The sequence below is a fragment of the Saccopteryx bilineata genome, chromosome 2 (genome assembly GCF_036850765.1).
Source record: "Saccopteryx bilineata isolate mSacBil1 chromosome 2, mSacBil1_pri_phased_curated, whole genome shotgun sequence".
NCBI lineage: Eukaryota > Metazoa > Chordata > Mammalia > Chiroptera > Emballonuridae > Saccopteryx > Saccopteryx bilineata.
Genome location: NC_089491.1, coordinates 1246223 through 1263232, shown reverse-complemented (window position 1 = coordinate 1263232; position 17010 = coordinate 1246223). Strand labels below are relative to the sequence as shown.

The 17010-nt window shown below is 63.3% G+C and overlaps 1 protein-coding gene across 6 annotated transcripts in view; it reads right to left on the bottom strand.

Annotated features, from left to right (window-relative positions):
* Window positions 1-17010, bottom strand: part of KCNT1 (potassium sodium-activated channel subfamily T member 1) — a 60940-nt gene that overhangs the window by 26886 nt on the left and 17044 nt on the right. Inside the window, exon 1 of one of the 6 annotated variants that reach the window (XM_066255699.1) lies at window positions 11036-11190. The exons of 4 other annotated variants lie outside the window; for them this stretch is intronic. In XM_066255699.1, coding sequence (XP_066111796.1) covers window positions 11036-11190 — 155 coding nt within the window. Of the gene's footprint in view, window positions 1-2003; window positions 2230-11035; window positions 11191-17010 lie in introns of those variants that run through there. One more of the 6 variants, XM_066255701.1, reaches the window with a different exon arrangement.

Sequence of the window (17010 nt, the reverse complement as noted above, 5' to 3'; positions counted from 1 at the left end):
TGCTCGGTGTGGAGGTGCCCCCCCACAGGAGTGTGTCAAATGTGTGCGGGCAGTGCTCGGTGTGGAGGTGCCCCCCCCACAGGAGTGTGTCAAATGTGTGGGGGCAGTGCTCAGTGTGGAGGTGCCCCCCCACAGGAGTGTGTCAAATGTGTGCGGGCAGTGCTCGGTGTGGAGGTGCCCCCTCCACAGGAGTGTGTCAAATGAGTGGGGGCAGTGCTCGGTGTGGAGGTGCCCCCCCCCACAGCAGTGTGTCAAATGTGTGCGGGCAGTGCTCGGTGTGGAGGTGCCCCCTCCACAGGAGTGTGTCAAATGAGTGGGGGCAGTGCTCAGTGTGGAGGTGCCCCCCACAGGAGTGTGTCAAATGTGTGCGGGCAGTGCTCGGTGTGGAGGTGCCCCCCCACAGGAGTGTGTCAAATGTGTGCGGGCAGTGCTCGGTGTGGAGGTGCCCCCCCCACAGGAGTGTGTCAAATGTGTGGGGGCAGTGCTCGGTGTGGAGGTGCCCCCCCCACAGGAGTGTGTCAAATGAGTGGGGGTAGTGCTCGGTGTGGAGGTGCCCCCCCCACAGGAGTGTGTCAAATGTGTGCGGGCAGTGCTCGGTGTGGAGGTGCCCCCCCCACAGGAGTGTGTCAAATGTGTGGGGGCAGTGCTCGGTGTGGAGGTGCCCCCCCACAGGAGTGTGTCAAATGTGTGCGGGCAGTGCTCGGTGTGGAGGTGCCCCCCCACAGGAGTGTGTCAAATGTGTGGGGGCAGTGCTCGGTGTGGAGGTGCCCCCTCCACAGGAGTGTGTCAAATATGTGGGGGCAGTGCTCGGTGTGGAGGTGCCCCCTCCACAGGAGTGTGTCAAATGTGTGCGGGCAGTGCTCGGTGTGGAGGTGCCCCCCCACAGGAGTGTGTCAAATGTGTGGGGGCAGTGCTCGGTGTGGAGGCGCCCCCCCCACAGGAGTGTGTCAAATGTGTGGGGGCAGTGCTCGGTGTGGAGGTGCCCCCCCACAGGAGTGTGTCAAATGTGTGGGGGCAGTGCTCGGTGTGGAGGTGCCCCCTCCACAGGAGTGTGTCAAATGAGTGGGGGCAGTGCTCGGTGTGGAGGTGCCCCCCCCACAGGAGTGTGTCAAATGTGTGGGGGCAGTGCTCAGTGTGGAGGTGCCCCCCCACAGGAGTGTGTCAAATGTGTGGGGGCAGTGCTCGGTGTGGAGGTGCCCCCTCCACAGGAGTGTGTCAAATGAGTGGGGGCAGTGCTCGGTGTGGAGGTGCCCCCCCCCACAGGAGTGTGTCAAATGTGTGGGGGCAGTGCTCAGTGTGGAGGTGCCCTCCCACAGGAGTGTGTCAAATGTGTGGGGGCAGTGCTCGGTGTGGAGGTGCCCCCTCCACAGGAGGGACAGCTCGGTGTTGACAGAAGGCAGGACAGACAGAGCAGGTGCTGTGAGCCAGAGCCCCAAGTAGGCACGGTGGCCTCACACTGTTTCCCTCCAAGACGGGAGCACACGCCCTCCAGGAGGCCCATGACTTGGGGTGTTGGGTGGGCAACTTGCTTTGGGTTGGCATCAGCCACTCCTCTCAACACACACACACACACACACACATACACACATATACACATATATACACACACATACATACATACACACATATACACACATACATATACACATACACACATATACACACATACATATACATACATACATATACACATACATATACACATATACATACACATATGCATACACACACACGCTCGTGCATACACACACATATACACACATACACACATACATACACATATACACACATACATATACACACATATACATACACATACACACATGCACATACATACACACATATATACACACATACACATACATACACATATATACATCATACATATACACATGTACACACACACACACACACACACACGACCTCCGCACCCTCTGTCGCGGCCTGCGTCCGCCCCCATCCCGCAAGGCCAGCCCACGGGCACCCCCGGGAGCCAGACTCACCTCATGACAAGACAGAGGCACCGGCAACCTGGCAGCCGCGGTCTGAAAGGCCATGCGCCTGCCTCACCTCACACAGGTGCCGGGTGGAGGCGGCCCAGCGCCCCTGGGGGTGGGACCAGCCCGTCCAGGGGCCGCAGCTCAGTCCTACGCCATGGTCATGACCCCGGAGCAGAGGCACTGAGCACCGTGAAGGCACAGCCGTGCCGCCCGGAGGGTCCCTGGAGGCTGAGCCTGGGCCACAGCAGCCTCTGCCCGTCCCAGGGCTCAAGAAGGGTCTGGGAGGACACACGGGTGGCATGGGCCCTTCCCCACAGAGACTGTCAGGTCCTGGTACGACGTGGTCACCTGACCACACTCTGGACTCCTGGGGCCGGACAGTAGAGCAGGTCCTCAACAGACCAGCAAGAGTCTAAGCTCAGAGCCAATGGTCACTGCCCCCACTGCACTCTTCCCTCCTGCCTCTCAGCTCACCACTGAACCCCTGAACCCCACCCTCTTCTGGAGGTGCTGCGCAGAGCTGGGTCAGAAGAGGCCCCCAGGGTCTCTCTGGGGAGTTGGTCATATGCCCTTCTCTCTGAATGAGGTCAGGACTCAGTGCCCCACGGCCAAACCCCAGGTGGCCCCAAGGCACCCAGCTCAACACATTGTCCCCCACACGCCCCTGCCCCGTCATAGCCAAGCCTCGGAGGAGGGGTCCTCCACTCCTCCTGCCCCCCACAGGGCCTGTTGGGGCCCCTCTGGGCCCCCCCATGCCACCCCCCATCTCTACCCTCCATACTGTTACCCTGCACTCCCGACTGGGCCCAGAACTGGGAAACTGAGGCAAAGGCCAGGAAGCTGCTCTGGCCAGCAACTCCTGCCTTCTGCCAGGCCCTCCCCAGGGACCCCAACCCCCACACCCCCAAACCACCTCACACCCCACTGTGTGTGCCTCCCGGTAGCACCCCCACGGCCCACTGGAGTCCCCGCCAGGCCACGCGGGCTCAGGACAGCGGACCCGGGACTCGCCATGCCCGGACGTGCTCACTCCCGGATCCCCTAACCCCTCCCCGTGCCCACAGAGCTGGAACCCCAAGTCCCCCTCCGTGGGGCCGGTGCTGGCCGGCCCTTGACCCCTTGCCAGGGGTGGCAGACCCCCCAGGCCTGAGCGACAGTATCCACCTACAAACGCACAGAGGCCTCTCCACACAGCGGGGGAGGGGGCAGAAGCCTGGGGCACAGACGGGGCCAGCGACGTTCACCAACCCTCTTCCTTCACTTTCAATATTTCATGAGCGGCTGTTTCCTCCAGCACCGCGGCAAAAACTAAATTACAAAGTATCCACTTACCCTGAAGCATGCTTCAGGCCGCCGTACAATTTCTCGCAATTCTGACTGGGGTGCCAAGCTGGCTCCCACAAGAACCCTGTGGGGAGTGTCCAGACCCCACATCCCAGGGTTTTACCGCACAGACACGGGCCTGCCCCTCACCTGCCCGGCTGCTCGACGGCCCTGCCCGTCCGGCCTGCTCAGCACCTTCCCCGTGTGGCAGGGGCGCTCAACTGACTACAGAGAAGTGCAAGGCTCCCTGTGTCTCAGGCTCCTCCCCCGTGAGGTCCGGAGCAACGTTTGTTTCTGGGCGCAGGATTCAATGAGAGAACTCTCGAGCAGCCTGGCTGGGGGCCTGCACCCATCAGACCCGAAGGACGGTGCCAGCCCTGGGCCCATCTTGTCCTGTGTCCTGACGCATGCTGGCCGGCACCTACTGTTCCCATCACCCAGCGGAGACGGTCCCTGAGTCATAAACCCAGGCGTGTGGCTGAAGGGCGCACACCACTGACGCCCACCCGGGGCCCTGTGGTGCAGCCAGTGACCAAGCTCACGGGAAGCTGCTCTCTGGAGCTGGACAAGGGCTGGCCAGGGAGCCAGGGTTCAGAGATACCACACGCCGAGTGGCCCTGGCGCTGGACTTGGAGCCGCCTGCACACAGGCTGGGGCCTCGGGCAAGGGCGAGGGGCTCCTTCCTGTGAGCCTGTTCTCACTCACTCATTCATTCATTCATTCATTCGGAGGCCTGGGGGGAGGGGGCTGGGCACATAGGAGGGGCCACCGCTGCCCGCTGCCAGGGGCCCAGGAAGGTCTAGAGCAGGGGTCCCCAAACTTTTTACATAGGGGGCCAGTTCACTGTCCCTCAGACCATTGGAGGGCCGGACTATAAAAAAAAACTATGAACAAATCCCTATGCACACTGCACATATCTTATTTTAAAGTAAAAAAACAAAACGGGAACAAATACAATATTTAAAATAAAGAACAAGTAAATTTAAATCAACAAACTGACCAGTATTTCAATGGGAACTATGCTCCTCTCACTGACCACCAATGAAAGAGGAAGAGGTGCCTCTTCTGGAAGTGCAGTGGGGGCCGGATAAATGGCCTCAGGGGGCCGCATGTGGCCCGCGGGCTGTAGTTTGGGGACCCCTGGTCTAGAGCATGTGTGTCATGGGCAGACCTGGTCATGGGGCCAGAGGCTATGGGGAGCCTGACCTAAGGTGGCCCCTAAGCACTGGACAGGCCAAACCCATACCCCTAACCCCGAGACAGCCCTCAGCCCTGCTGACCCCTCTGTCCTCTGAGGTGAGCAGCTCTCAGGCTGGTGAGGACAGGGGTAGGGGCTGGGCAGACCTAAGAACCATGGCCCTGAGCCCTGCCATGAGCAGGACCCCTCAGAGGACGCCGGGCAGCCCATCCCTACAGGCAGGGAGTAGGCCCACCGAGGCCTGAGCCTGGCCCTGTCACCCGTGGGGCATGGGCCTCCCGATGTTCAGGGGCTGAGGGGTCAGCTCTGCCCCATGCTCATGCAGCTCACACTCGAGTGGGCCCAGGCTGGTGTGCAGCCCGGGCCTGCTGCCTGCCTGTGCCCAGGGTCTCACCCACACCCTGTAGATCTGAGGCAGACCCCATGCGCCCACCCCACAGCAGGACGGAACCTGGGACCTGCCGGGGACTCAGCTCTCCGGCTGGCAGGCTGAGTGGCAGGCTGTCCAGGGACTCCTGGCAGGTGGCTGTGGCACAGAAGGCCCATGCCAGGAAGTTCCAAACACAGGGCCAGGCAGTGGGCACAGGGCATGGGCAAGCCCACCCTCCAGACCATGGCAGTGTGCACTCACATGGGGCTGGGGTCAGACTGCCTCCCTCACTGGGTCTGTCGCTGCAGCTGGGGGCTCTCCGGCAGGTGCCCGGGGGCCCTGCTGACCAGCAGGGCCCAGTCCCAGCCACCAACCCGAGGCTGGCTATTCTGAGAACGGGCAGAACTTGTGACCAGCCCAGCTGGACCAGGACAGACACATGGCCTGATCCCCCCTCCTCCCACATAGCCCTAAGTCCCACAGGTGGGTCAGCAGACCTGGGGCCAGGGACACAGAGGGGAGAGGCTGCCTGCGGGAGCGGGCACGGGGCCAGCGGCAGAGCGTGAAGGCGGCTCTGCCCACCACAGTCGGCCCACCTACCACAGTCGGCCCCAGCCTGGGGCCTCGCCTCTGGGGGTTGGTGGAGATGTCAGCTGGGGACGTCTCCCTTCCCCCCATCTCCCACCCAGGACCCTGGCCCACGGCTGCAGGCTGGCTCCCGTGGTCCCCTCAGTTCCAGCTTAGCCCACCCCCCATAGGGAGCCACCCTCCTCAGCACCTGGGAAATAGGGATGGGGGGGCTCAAGGGGGCCAGTGGCTTCTCAAGATGAAAAATGACCTGGCCTGTGCCTCCCCCAGGAGGCAGCCCCACCGGGGACCCACCACACCAAGTCCCCGCAGGTCCTCGTCCTCACACTCCTGGCAGAGGGGTGTCCCAGGGTTTCCGGGGACCCGAAACCCTCGGTTCTACCAGCAGGAACCCTGAGCCGGCAGAGCCCAGAGCCTGCCCCCCCCCCCCCGTGGCTGCAGACCGTCTGCCCCTCCCACAGGCTCAGACCCACTCCCGGGGAGGCACCTTCATCTCCACTGCCACGCAGGGCACAGCGGACCAGGCCGGGGAGACCGAGGCCCAGGATGTATCCCGGCCTCCGAGTCCGGGTGGGCTGCAGGGAGGCAACGGCCAGTGGAGTCGGGCCGGAAGCACGCGGCCACAGACAACGCTGACTGATGACCCTCATACCCGGTCCCCACTCGGGGGCCACAGCGAACACCACGGGTCTGAGCAGGTCGGGCTCTGGCCCGGGACGGCGGCGGGACCTGCCTGTTCTTCTGAGGGGCTCTGGTCCCCCAGCCTTAACACTATCCTCTGCTTGACTGAATCGCCCCTGAATCAGGAACGATTCCCCCACGGGGAAGCCCAGCCCACACCCGAGGGCCTGGACAGGCAGAGGCACGTCCAGGTGGGCGGAGGCCGGGGGTCCCAGCAGTCATTGGCCTGCCTGCCCCCATATAAGCACCGTGGGGGTCCTGGGGGGTCTGCCTCTGGAGAGCTCCATGTCCTGCTCCTGAGCTCCTCCCCAGGGGACCACGAACCGTCCAGCCCTCGGCCTCAGCCTCAGAGCCAGCAACACACGCCGGGAGGTGCTCACCACCACACCCTGCCCCTGCAGGCCCACCGGGCTGACGCCGGCCGGAGCCGCCCTCCTCCCAGCTCTGCCGGGGCAGGGGGACACTTGTCTGTCCCTGCTGAAGCCCCCCCCCCCCCCCCAGAACACTTACTGAGCCAGGGAAGAGTCCAGGCTGAAATCTTCCACATGAAGCCTGAGGACAGACACGGAGCGGACGACACATCAACACGGGAAGACAGACGGGTGGACGGAGGGCCTGGGCTCCTGGACCAGCCAGGGGAACGGACCAGCAGGGAGGGTGCAGGCGGGGCCCCGGGGGCAGGGGCGCCGTGCCCACGCACACACATACCCCCTGTGGCGGGGGCTCCGGCCCAGCCCGGCCCCGCGGTGCAGGAGAAAGGCAGCTCCATGCACAGGGGCCCAGCACATGCACCGGCTCCCGGCCGACGGGCTGCCGACCACCCCTGAGAGGACACCACACTGGACCACCCGTCCCCAGCCATGCGGGCAGGGACCCACCCCTCTCCTGCTCCTCCCCAAGCCTGCCAGCACCAAGCGACCCCTGCGTCCATCCGTCCGGGAAAGAGCACCAGCGGCCTCTCCTCACACCCAGGAAACTGGCGGCAGCCAGGGGCAGTCCCAGGAAGGGCCACCCGACTGGACGAGACAGCGAGGGCACAGGGACGCTGACGCGGCCGGGGCTCCGTCTTCAAGCCTACTGACCTTCCCTCCAGCCCCCGTCTGACTGGGTGTGGCCTGCACCGGAAGGGGGAGGCTGGGGGCGGCCTGGGGCTCAGCTGGCTGCCCTGGGTTGGCGCTGGGCAGGGGGCAGGGGGCAGGGCCCGCTCTTTGAAGAAGATACACCCATGGCATCAGCTCCTGCAGAGAACTCCAGGGCCCCCTCTTAGTCCTCAAAGCAACCATGTTGCAGAAAAAGAAACCAAGGTTCACAGAGGACCACCACCCTCCTGAAAAGGCCACAGCACCGAAAAAGGGGCCGGCCTGCAGGGGTAGGGGTCACAGGCACACACCCACCCGCCTCTGCAGGGCCCCCTGGGTGGGCAGGCTCCCCTGCGGTGCCCGCCCTGGTATCTGGGTGGGTGGGTCTTGGCAGGGTGAGGCGCAGCACTGGGCACAGGGCAGGGAACCAGGGCTGGACGAGGCCAGAGCCCAGGGTCACTGGGAGTTCCTGGCAGATTCTGTGCGTCTGTCTGGGCTCAGGTTCCCTGTCGCTGGCCCTGGTGGTGCCACAGCTCTGAGCTTGGGCAACAGCTGCACCAGGGGGGTGGCAGGTGCCCGGCAGCAGGACCAGGAGCTCACCAGGAGCTGTGAGGGGCTGAGGGGGGCGGGCGGGCGAGGGGCTGAGGGGGGCAGGCGGGCGAGGGGCTGAGGGGGTGGGCGGGTGAGAAGACTTGGGGAGTGGAGGGTCCGGCTCCCTGGAGGGAACTGGCCGTGTGCAGGTGTGGATCTGCAGGGAAGGCCAGGTCCTGGAGGGACAGGCGGCCCAGTGGCCACTCTGCAGCCTGGCGGCCCCTCCCCCTCGGGGCTCCGCTCCTTCCAGCCTTGCCCCACCTCCACCAGGCCCCCTCCCCAGGCTGCACACTGGAGAGACCTCTGGGCCTAGATTCCTCCCTTCCCCCTGCAGCCCCCGGAAAGCCCCCTCCGGGTGAGGGTCCTGGCTCAGCGTGCCCCACCTCTGGAAGAGGGGAGGGCGGCCCCGCTCAGACCTCCTGACGGAGCAGCTCACTGGCCTCACCTTCCGCCGCACCCACCCACCCACCTTCCTCCTCCTGCCTGTAGAGCCCCCTCCCCTGAACTCAGCCCTCAGCCTCAAGTGGGAGCTCAGAGCTCCGACCTGGCCTTCGGGGCCCTGCACACCCACACAGGGGTCCCCACCACCTGGCCTGGGCCCTCCCTGTCTCTGCAGCTCGTCCCGTGGTGCCTTCCTGGTACCCCAAACTCCACAGGTACCCCAGAACGCTCCCGTACCGGCCGCGACTCCCCATGCTCAGACCCCGCCGAGGCCCCCGCCATGCCTCCCAGCCGCCACAAGGTGTCCTCCCAGCAATACATCGGGGAGCCCCTCCCTTGGGGCTGAACCGCAGCCGGAGGGGGTGACAGGGGAGCCAGGCCTTTCTCTCCAGCATCACCTCCCCTCCCCTCCCCCTAGTCCTCCCTTCCAGGTCAGTGCACTTGGCACCGAGGCCCAGCAGGTGCGACGCTGTGCTGCAGCCCCCTGGAGGGCCAGGGCCACCAGCTCGAGAGTTGTGGGGGGCATGAAGGGGTCCAGCCCAGCCCTGACCCACTCCGGGTGTTCGCCACCCGGCCAGCCTCTCCCTCACTAGGCTCTTTTGCTCAAAAAGCTCTCAAATAATGGTCCTTCGCTCCTGTCACCTCAGGTGACACTTTGCAACCAGCCTCCTCTCTCTCTTTCTCTCTCTCTCTTTCTCCCTCTCTCCTCACGCTGGGGGGACGGGCAGCAGAGAAGGAAGGAGAGGCCCATGGTAGCCCAGGCTGGAGGGGCCGAGAAGGGACTCGCTGGCCCACACATCCAGAAGACAGGATGAGCTGGGGGCTTGGGCACCGTGACAGCAGCAGGCATCTATCTCCCTGTGGCTCAGTCCCTCTGCTTTCCCACCAGCGGTGAGGCCTCCTGGAGGCTTGGGGCTGCCCTGGGGACCTTGAGGCCCAGTGAACTGTGTCCCTGGCTGGCTGCAGAAGGCCCCAAGAGCGGAGGCAGCTGCAGGAGCTACGGCCACCAACTCCCTGTGACAGAGAGCACCCAACGGCCTACTCAGGTCACAGTGGAAGCTCCATCAGATCCATGTCCCTAAGGCACACACCCTGCAACCCCTCCTGTACTCCGGAACCGGCTGTGGCTCCCTGCTGCTCCTGTCTGTAGTAGGCACCCAACACCTGGGGAGAGGGAGCTGCAGGTCACCAGGCACAGGAGGCTGCGGACAGCTTCCACCTCTCTGCTCTGCAGAAGCGGGCAGATAAGGACCCTGCTGGGGGACTGGGCCGGTGAGGCTGCCCATGCGAAGGGTCAGCAGAGGATGGGGAATGGCAGGGGTGGGCGTATGTGTGTGTATGGGGGGGGCTTCCTGGAGGAGGTGGCCCACAGCTGCAGTTCCCATGCTGCCCTGTGGGCTAAGACGCAGCCTGGGCACCGGCTGTCCCTGCAACAATGGGACTGTGCAAGGAGCCAAACCCTTAAGGGGCCACGCTGGCTGTCACCGGAGCCTCTGGAATCACTGCCCCCATGGCATCCAGGAAGATGGAGAAGACAGGAGCCTGGTCCCCAGGGCCTCGGTCAGCACTCGCCTCCCTCCTGCCCAGGGGCCGCCCGCCGGTTGCTCCGAGACTTGCTAGAATCACTCCCTCCCCCGGCTCAGCTGTCTCCTTGGCCAGTGGGCACACACTGGGTGGCAGCCTTCCCCCCTAGGGGCTTTGAGGGGCAGGGACTGGTATGAGGACAGGGAGGCCCGGACAGCGTGTGGCCAGGCAGGAGGGGGAGGGGAGAGGCTCCAGGCACCCCTGGTTCTGCCATCTGCCAGGCCGAGTCTCTGCCAACGCCCCCTCACCATCCCAGCCCTGACACAGCCTGGCATCCCTCCCCAGGCCTTGGTCACACCTGCCCCCTCTGCCCAGAAGGGCCCTGCCCTGCTCCCTGTGCTCCTCCTGAAGTGCCAGTGCCCAGGAAGCCACGCTCCCCTTGCCCCGGCCCAGCCTGCACCTCCCGGCCGGGCACAGGCTTCCGTGCCCACGATACGTGCCCACACCGGGCGGCTCTGATTCATCTCCGTTCCCCCCCACAAGATCCGGAAGGGCTCTGGGCACAAGGGAGGTGCTGGCTGGAGTGAGTGCCGCAGACCGAGCCTCAGTGTCCTCATCTGTAAAATGGGGGTGCTGTGCTCCGCCGGCGGGCAGTCACAGAGGGACCTAGGAGAGGTCAGCAGTCCCCCTGCTCAGCCATGTTCCCTCCCCAGAGAACTGGCTTCCTGCACCCTGGCTGCCAGAGCCCCTGGTTCAACTCCAATCAGCTGTGCAGCCTTCCCCCAGCCTCCTGGTCTCCCTCTGCCTCGCGCTGCTCAGCGCTGAAGTCGGGACACAGATGCCGGCCCTGCCTCCCCCAAGTGGCCACTGGAATGAACGCGAGTGTGGTCTCCCGTGGAGGAAGCTCCAACCAGCTGGGGTCACTGAGCTACCTGGCACAAGGCCTAGGTCCCCACAGCGCCTCTCCCCTCAGCCTTAAGGGCAGATCCAGAGTGCTAGCCTCTAAGAGCAGGAGAGGGCGCGTCCCACAGGGACCCCCGAGGCGGGCTGGAGACACACTGAGTGGTCGCAGCGCTTGAGTGGGGATATCAGGGGAGACCCAGGCAGTCTGTCCCCCCTTCCCACGGCTTCAGGCAACGTGCAGCCCAGCGGAGCTCATGCAGGATGCAAGCGGCCAAGATGCAAAGCCCCTCCCAGTGGCGGCGGCGGCGGCGCGGGGGTCCTGGGCCCACGCCCCTACCTCTGACCCACGTCGCTGCCCACGGAGCCCCCGCCACGGGACGGCAACAGCGGACTGAGCCCGTGAGGTTCCTCGGGGGCCGAGGAGCTGGCCGGGGCGCCCCCGGGACCCGCCTTGCCCTCGGACGGCGAGCGCGGCAGCTTGGCCCGCGCCATCCTGCGGGAGCGCACGGCGGCAGCGGCGGCGGCGGCGGGCGGCGGGGGCGGCGCTGGGAGCTACCATCTCGGCACCGCCCCGCGTCCTCCCTGCGCCTTGCCGCAGTGGAACGGCCCGGGGGAGGTGGGGTGGGAAGCTGAGGGGACGCACCCCCCACTACCCGGGGTGGAAGGTGGAAAGCCTAGGCTCCTTGCTCTCTCCCACCCCAGAGGCCCCCGTGCGCCAAGGACGCTCCCGTGGGAGGGACTCAGAACCCTGCGGCGGCTGGGGGCTGCCTTATAACGGGAATAGTAGCAGTAATCAGGATGACAGTCACAGCGCTGGGGGAAGGGAAGTGGCGCGGTGACAGCTGGTGGCTCTTGGCCACTCACCTCCACAAGCAGGACTGGTGGAGAGGGGAGGGAGCCACGGGTGCTGGGACAGGTGCCCAACGCACAGCCGCCTGAGTCCTGGAGACCCCGTGGTTCTGAGGCTTGCCTGCCCAGAGCCCTGCTCACCTTCCAGGTGGGTCCATCCCTCCAGCCTCGTGAGAAATTGCTGTCTGCCTGTCCTCCCTGCCGCAATCAGGCAGGGTCCCAACCTCCCACAGTTCTTTTAGCAAGAGAGACAGAGACAGGAAGGAAGAGGGATGAGAAGCATCAACTCCTAGTTGTGGCACTTGAGCTGTTCATTAATTGCTTCTCATTTGTGCCTTGACTGGGGGGCTCCAACCAAGCCAGTGACCCCTTGCTCGAGCCAGTGACCTTGCATCCCAGGTCCATGCTCTGTCCACTGCGCCACCACCTGGTCAGGTCCGCCTTCGCCCATTTCCTACCCCCAAAGCTACCAGGGCTTCCATGGGGGGCACTCACTTACTGGTGCCCAAACCCCAGGCTCTGCTCGGTGTTGGCATGAGGCCCCAGCAGTGGACACAGCAGCTGCTTTCTGGATGCCCAGCGCCCTGCGGGGACCAGCCCTGACCGGCTCAGTGAACACAAACGCCCACACGCAGTGCGGATTTCTGTCCGTTTTGCCAAGCGGGGAAGCTGGGGCCCTGAGGGAGGAAGCCGCTTCTCCAGGGGATGGAGACAGGAAGGAGAGGCAGGACTTCTGGCTGACGGAGCCTCCGCTCTCTGCCGCCCCATTATGCGGCCTTTCTGCCCAGTTCCTTCCATTTGACAGAGGCCGGCAGGTGAGAGGACTGGCCCAGGTAACAGCCGTCAGGTGTTGGTGCTGGGAGGGCCGTGCCCTCCTGACTCACCAGCCCAGAGGCTCCAGCTTGCCCGGCCTGCCTGTTTCTTTTCCCCACTCATCACCCGGACACCCACCAGGGCCCGGTGCTTGTGGAAGGTTTGTGGGAGGAAGCGAGGCCTCAGGACGCCCAGACCCTACCTGGCCCCCCTCCCCAGATGTGGGGGAGCCGGGAACATTGTGTGAATCCGTGGTGCGGTCTCAGCAAACGTACCTGTCTCTGTCTCACACCCTGTATCTGCCCCAGAGGAATGAGGTGTTTGCACCAGCCAGGTCCCTTCCTGCCCCTGGGGAGATGGAGGGGCAGCAATGTCGGCCCTCCCTGTGGATCGGCACAGAGCAGCAGCTGCAAAGACAGGGAGCTGGAACTGTCTGGGGAAGGGGGTGGGGGAGCTGGTGACACAAAGTGGGCAGGAACACACCCTGCACAACCACAGGGGGGCGCTGTGCACTGGGGCAACGCAGAGGCCCATCAGGAATGTCTTGTCAATCAATGCCCAGGAAGAGGGCTGGGTGGCAGGCGTGCTCACCGTGCACCCCAGGAGGTGCAGGAAGTGGCCAGAGGGGGTCTGGGGCGGCAGGCAGGACTCCTGGGGACCCGGGCTTCACAGAGCAATGGCAGTGACACCCACAAGAGCACGGGGGTGGCTACGTGGTCGTATCCATCCGCAGGACTGTGCGTGGTCATATCCATCCGCAGAACGGTGCGGCATCGGGTCTGTCTGCCACGAGTGCTGCTGTCTTTTCCCTTCCTGGTTTCTGAGAGAGCTATCCGGGCTGAGGTGTCCCCTGGCGTCTGGCAGGGTCTAGGTCAGAGTCAGGTGACAGGGCAGGGTGCCCAGCATTTTGTGTGGAGTGACCTCGTGAAAACTGGCAGGACACCGGACACCAGCCAACTGCCGGCGTGAGCTAGGTCTGGGGACGGGGGCTTTGCAGGCGGCTGCTGCACCATGTCCTGAAGGTTTGATTGATTTTGAAAACGATCTCCGCTTTGTCATAGAACATCAGCTGTTTCCTGTTGGGGGGAAGGGGGAGGCAGGCCTCCTGCAAGACTCCACGGTCCCTGGTCTTGGGGCACGGTGAGGCATGTCCTGCAGTGGCTCCCGGCGCAGGCCCCGAGGTGACCAGGCACTGTCTGCTCTGCAGAGCTGGGACAACCTCGAACTCCCTGGATGGGCTCCGGGTGCGGCAGCCAGCACATCGCCCATTTCTCAAGCACTTAAGCCTCCGCAAATGCTGCCTCGTAAATGCTTCCCATTACACAGCTGTCCGCTGTGGGGAGGGTGGGGTCCTCATTCTGCCGCATCTCTGCTGAGTGGGACTGCCAGCCGCTGATGGAGGGGCAGGGGACTGGATGGGGGCAGGGAGGGGATAAGGGTGAGGAAGTGGGTAGGCGGTGGCACCCCAAAATTGAGATGGGGATGGGGGCGTTGGGGGGGGAAGCCAATGAGGGATGAAATACATTCTCAGAGTGCCCTGCAGACCGTGAGAGTGGGCCCAGGGAACCATGCTTCAGCCTTGAAGGGGAAGGAGATCCTGACACCGGCGACCGCACAGACGGACCCAGAGGACATGGTGCTCAGTGAAAGAAGCCAGGCACAGAAGGACACCTACTTAGGGTCCCACTCAGGAGGTCCCTGGAGGAGTCAGATCCGCAGAGACCAAGGGCTGGGGGAGCGGGTGGGAGTGTTTCATGGGGGGCAGAGGGTCCGTATGGGAAGATGGAAAGTTCTGGAGAGGACGGTGACGGCAGCCACACAACCGGGCAAGGTACCTAACATCGCTGACGTGGTGGAGGTGGTCAGCGGGATGTGTACTCTTCTACAATAAGAGAAATCGGGAAGAGGCCTTGCCCTGGGCAGCTCAGCTGGTCACAGGATCATCCTGACATTCCAAGGTCGCAGGTTCGATCCCCCCCAGTCAGGGCACATACAGGAATCAACCAATGAATGCACGAGGAAGTCGAAAAAGAAATAGATGTTTCTGGCCCTGGCAGGTTGGCTCGGCGGTAGAGCATCGGCCCAGCATGTAGAAGTCCTGGGTTTGATTCCCAGCCAGCGCACACAGGAGAAGCATCCATCTGCTTCTCCACCCCTCCCCCTCTCCTTCCTCTCTCTCTCTTCCCCTCCCGCAGCCAAGGCTCCATTGGAGCAAAGTTGGCCCGGGCGCTGAGGATGCCTCCGTGGCCTCCACCTCAGGCACTAGAATGGCTCCGATTGCAGCAAAAACAACGCCCCAGATGGGCAGAGCATCACCCCCTGGTGGGCATGCCGGGTGGATCCCAGTCGGGCGCATGCAGGAGTCTGTCTCTGCCTCCTCGCTTCTCACTTCAGAAAAATAAAAAATAAAATAAAAATTTGATGTTTGTCTCTCTCTCTCTTCCTGTCTAAAAAATCCACTAAGTTTTTAAAAATTGGTAAGAAAGGGTACAGAATCCGGCTGGAAGTGCTTCCCCTGGCCCAAGTAGTGACAGCAGAGGGTCAGAAGGATGGTGATGAGAACATGGCGTGTGACCTTCCTCTGGCTACGCTGACCAATTACCACGGATTCAGTGGTGTCTAACGCCCGGACGTGATTCCTCCCAGTTCTGGAGGTGAGAGTCCTACACTCCAAGTGTGGGCGGGGCTCCAGGGAGACTGGTTCCTGCTCTCCCGGCTTCTGGAGGCTCCTACATGGTCCTGCGAGGCTGAGCCTTGCTCACGTCCACTCTTCCCTGGCTCTGGCCCTTCCGTCCTCTCTGAGGACCCCTGAGATTATGGGTCCCCACCCAGTCGATCTGGGGCCATCTCCCATCTCAAGAGCCTTCATCACATCTGCAAAGTCCGGAGGTCGAGGTTTGGACGTGAACATATTTAGGGGCAGGGCACATCTCGGCCCACCACACATGGTGAGCCATGTAGCTCCATGGGTCAGCCCAGGTTCCCCGTAAAGTGGAACCCAGAAAGAGACACCCTTGGTTGTCACGACCTGAGGCTTCTTCCTCACTTTGAAAACTGGTACTTGAGGCCCTGGCCAGTTGGCTCAGTGGTAGAGCATCGGCCTGGCGTGCAGGAGTCCCGGGTTGGAGTCCCGGGTTCAATTCCCGGCCAGGGCACACTGGAGAAGCGCCCATCTGCTTCTCCACCCCTCCCCCTCTCCTTCCTCTGTCTCTCTCTTCCCCTCCCACAGCCAAGGCTCCATTGGAGCAAAGTTGGCCCAGGCGCTGGGGATGGCTCCATGACCTCCGCCTCAGGTGCTAGAATGGCTCTGATTGCAACAGAGCATCGCCCCAGATGGGCAGAGCATCGCCCCTGGTGGGCATGCCGGGTGGATCCCGGTCGGGCACATGCAGGAGTCTGTCTGACTGCCTCCCCGTTTCCAACTTCAGAAAAATACAAAAAAAACCTGGTACTTGAAAAGAATGGATGGAGCATGTTCCACGCCGGTCCATGCCAGGTTCCATCGACGGAGGCAGCACCCTTGTAGAAGGTGGCTGATGCCCACACAGAGAGGGGACAAGAGCAGGAGAGACGGACGTCCCCAGCCGCAGCAAGCGGAGGCTCGGTGAAGATGCTCCAGGGAGGCCATGACCCTCTGGTGCAACGGGGTGGGAACCGATGTTCACAGACGACGGGTCCCCTTGAGGTGACCCAGGGGCATAACCGTCCAGTGGAAGAACTGTGCTGCCCCCGCTAACCCAGGGCTCCACCTGGCCATCTCCCACAGAGGGATGAGCAGGATAATACAGGCACACGGGGGGGGGGGGGGTAGACTGGAAACGTTCTCTTGCCTAAATCATCCAGGCTGCGCCCTCCAGGCCCTCAGGCCCTCATCCGGTTTACAAGGATAAGTGTAGGCACAGGGGCAAGTGAACCCCCCCCCAGGCACGCAGACACAAGGAGACGGCAGGTCCTCCTGTAACACAAGCGGCCTGTGTATTTGCCGTCTTTGCTGCGTAACAAAAGGTCCCCAGCTTCGCAGCTTAAAGCCACTTGCCGTGTGCAACCTCGCGGGGCTGTGGGTTAGAAATCCAGGCACAGCTTAGCTTGGTCTTTTGTTTAGCGAGACACGAGGCCCGATCAGCGTCAGCAGGGCGGACTCCCACCTGCAGCTCAGAGGAGGACGGGCTCAAGCTCACCAGTCATTGGCAGGATTCAGCTCCTTGTGGTTGTAGGACTGAGGTCCTGCCCCCACCTCCTCGCTGGCGAAGGCCACCCTCATTCCTTGGTTCCATGGCCCTTCTGTCCTTAAAGCCAACCATGGTGCCTCAGATCGTGTGCCAACTTTATGCCCCAGCCGCCCAGGGACTAAATGTCCATGCCCCCTAAATTCACACACCTAGGAAGCCCTCACACCCCTGCCTCCCGCTGTGTGATGGTGTGAGGAGCTGGTGCCTCAGAAGGTGATCAGGGTTAGATGAGGTCATGGGGGTGGGCCTGTGATTGGCTCAGCATCCTTATGAGAAAACTGGAGCTCTCTCGGTCCCCGCCCCCCCCCCGCCCCGGGAAGACACAGCCAGAGAGCATCTACTAACACAGAGGAGCCTCTTCACCAGGACATGCTGCCCCCCCATCTCAATCGTGCAGGCCCCAGACGGTGAGAAGTGACGC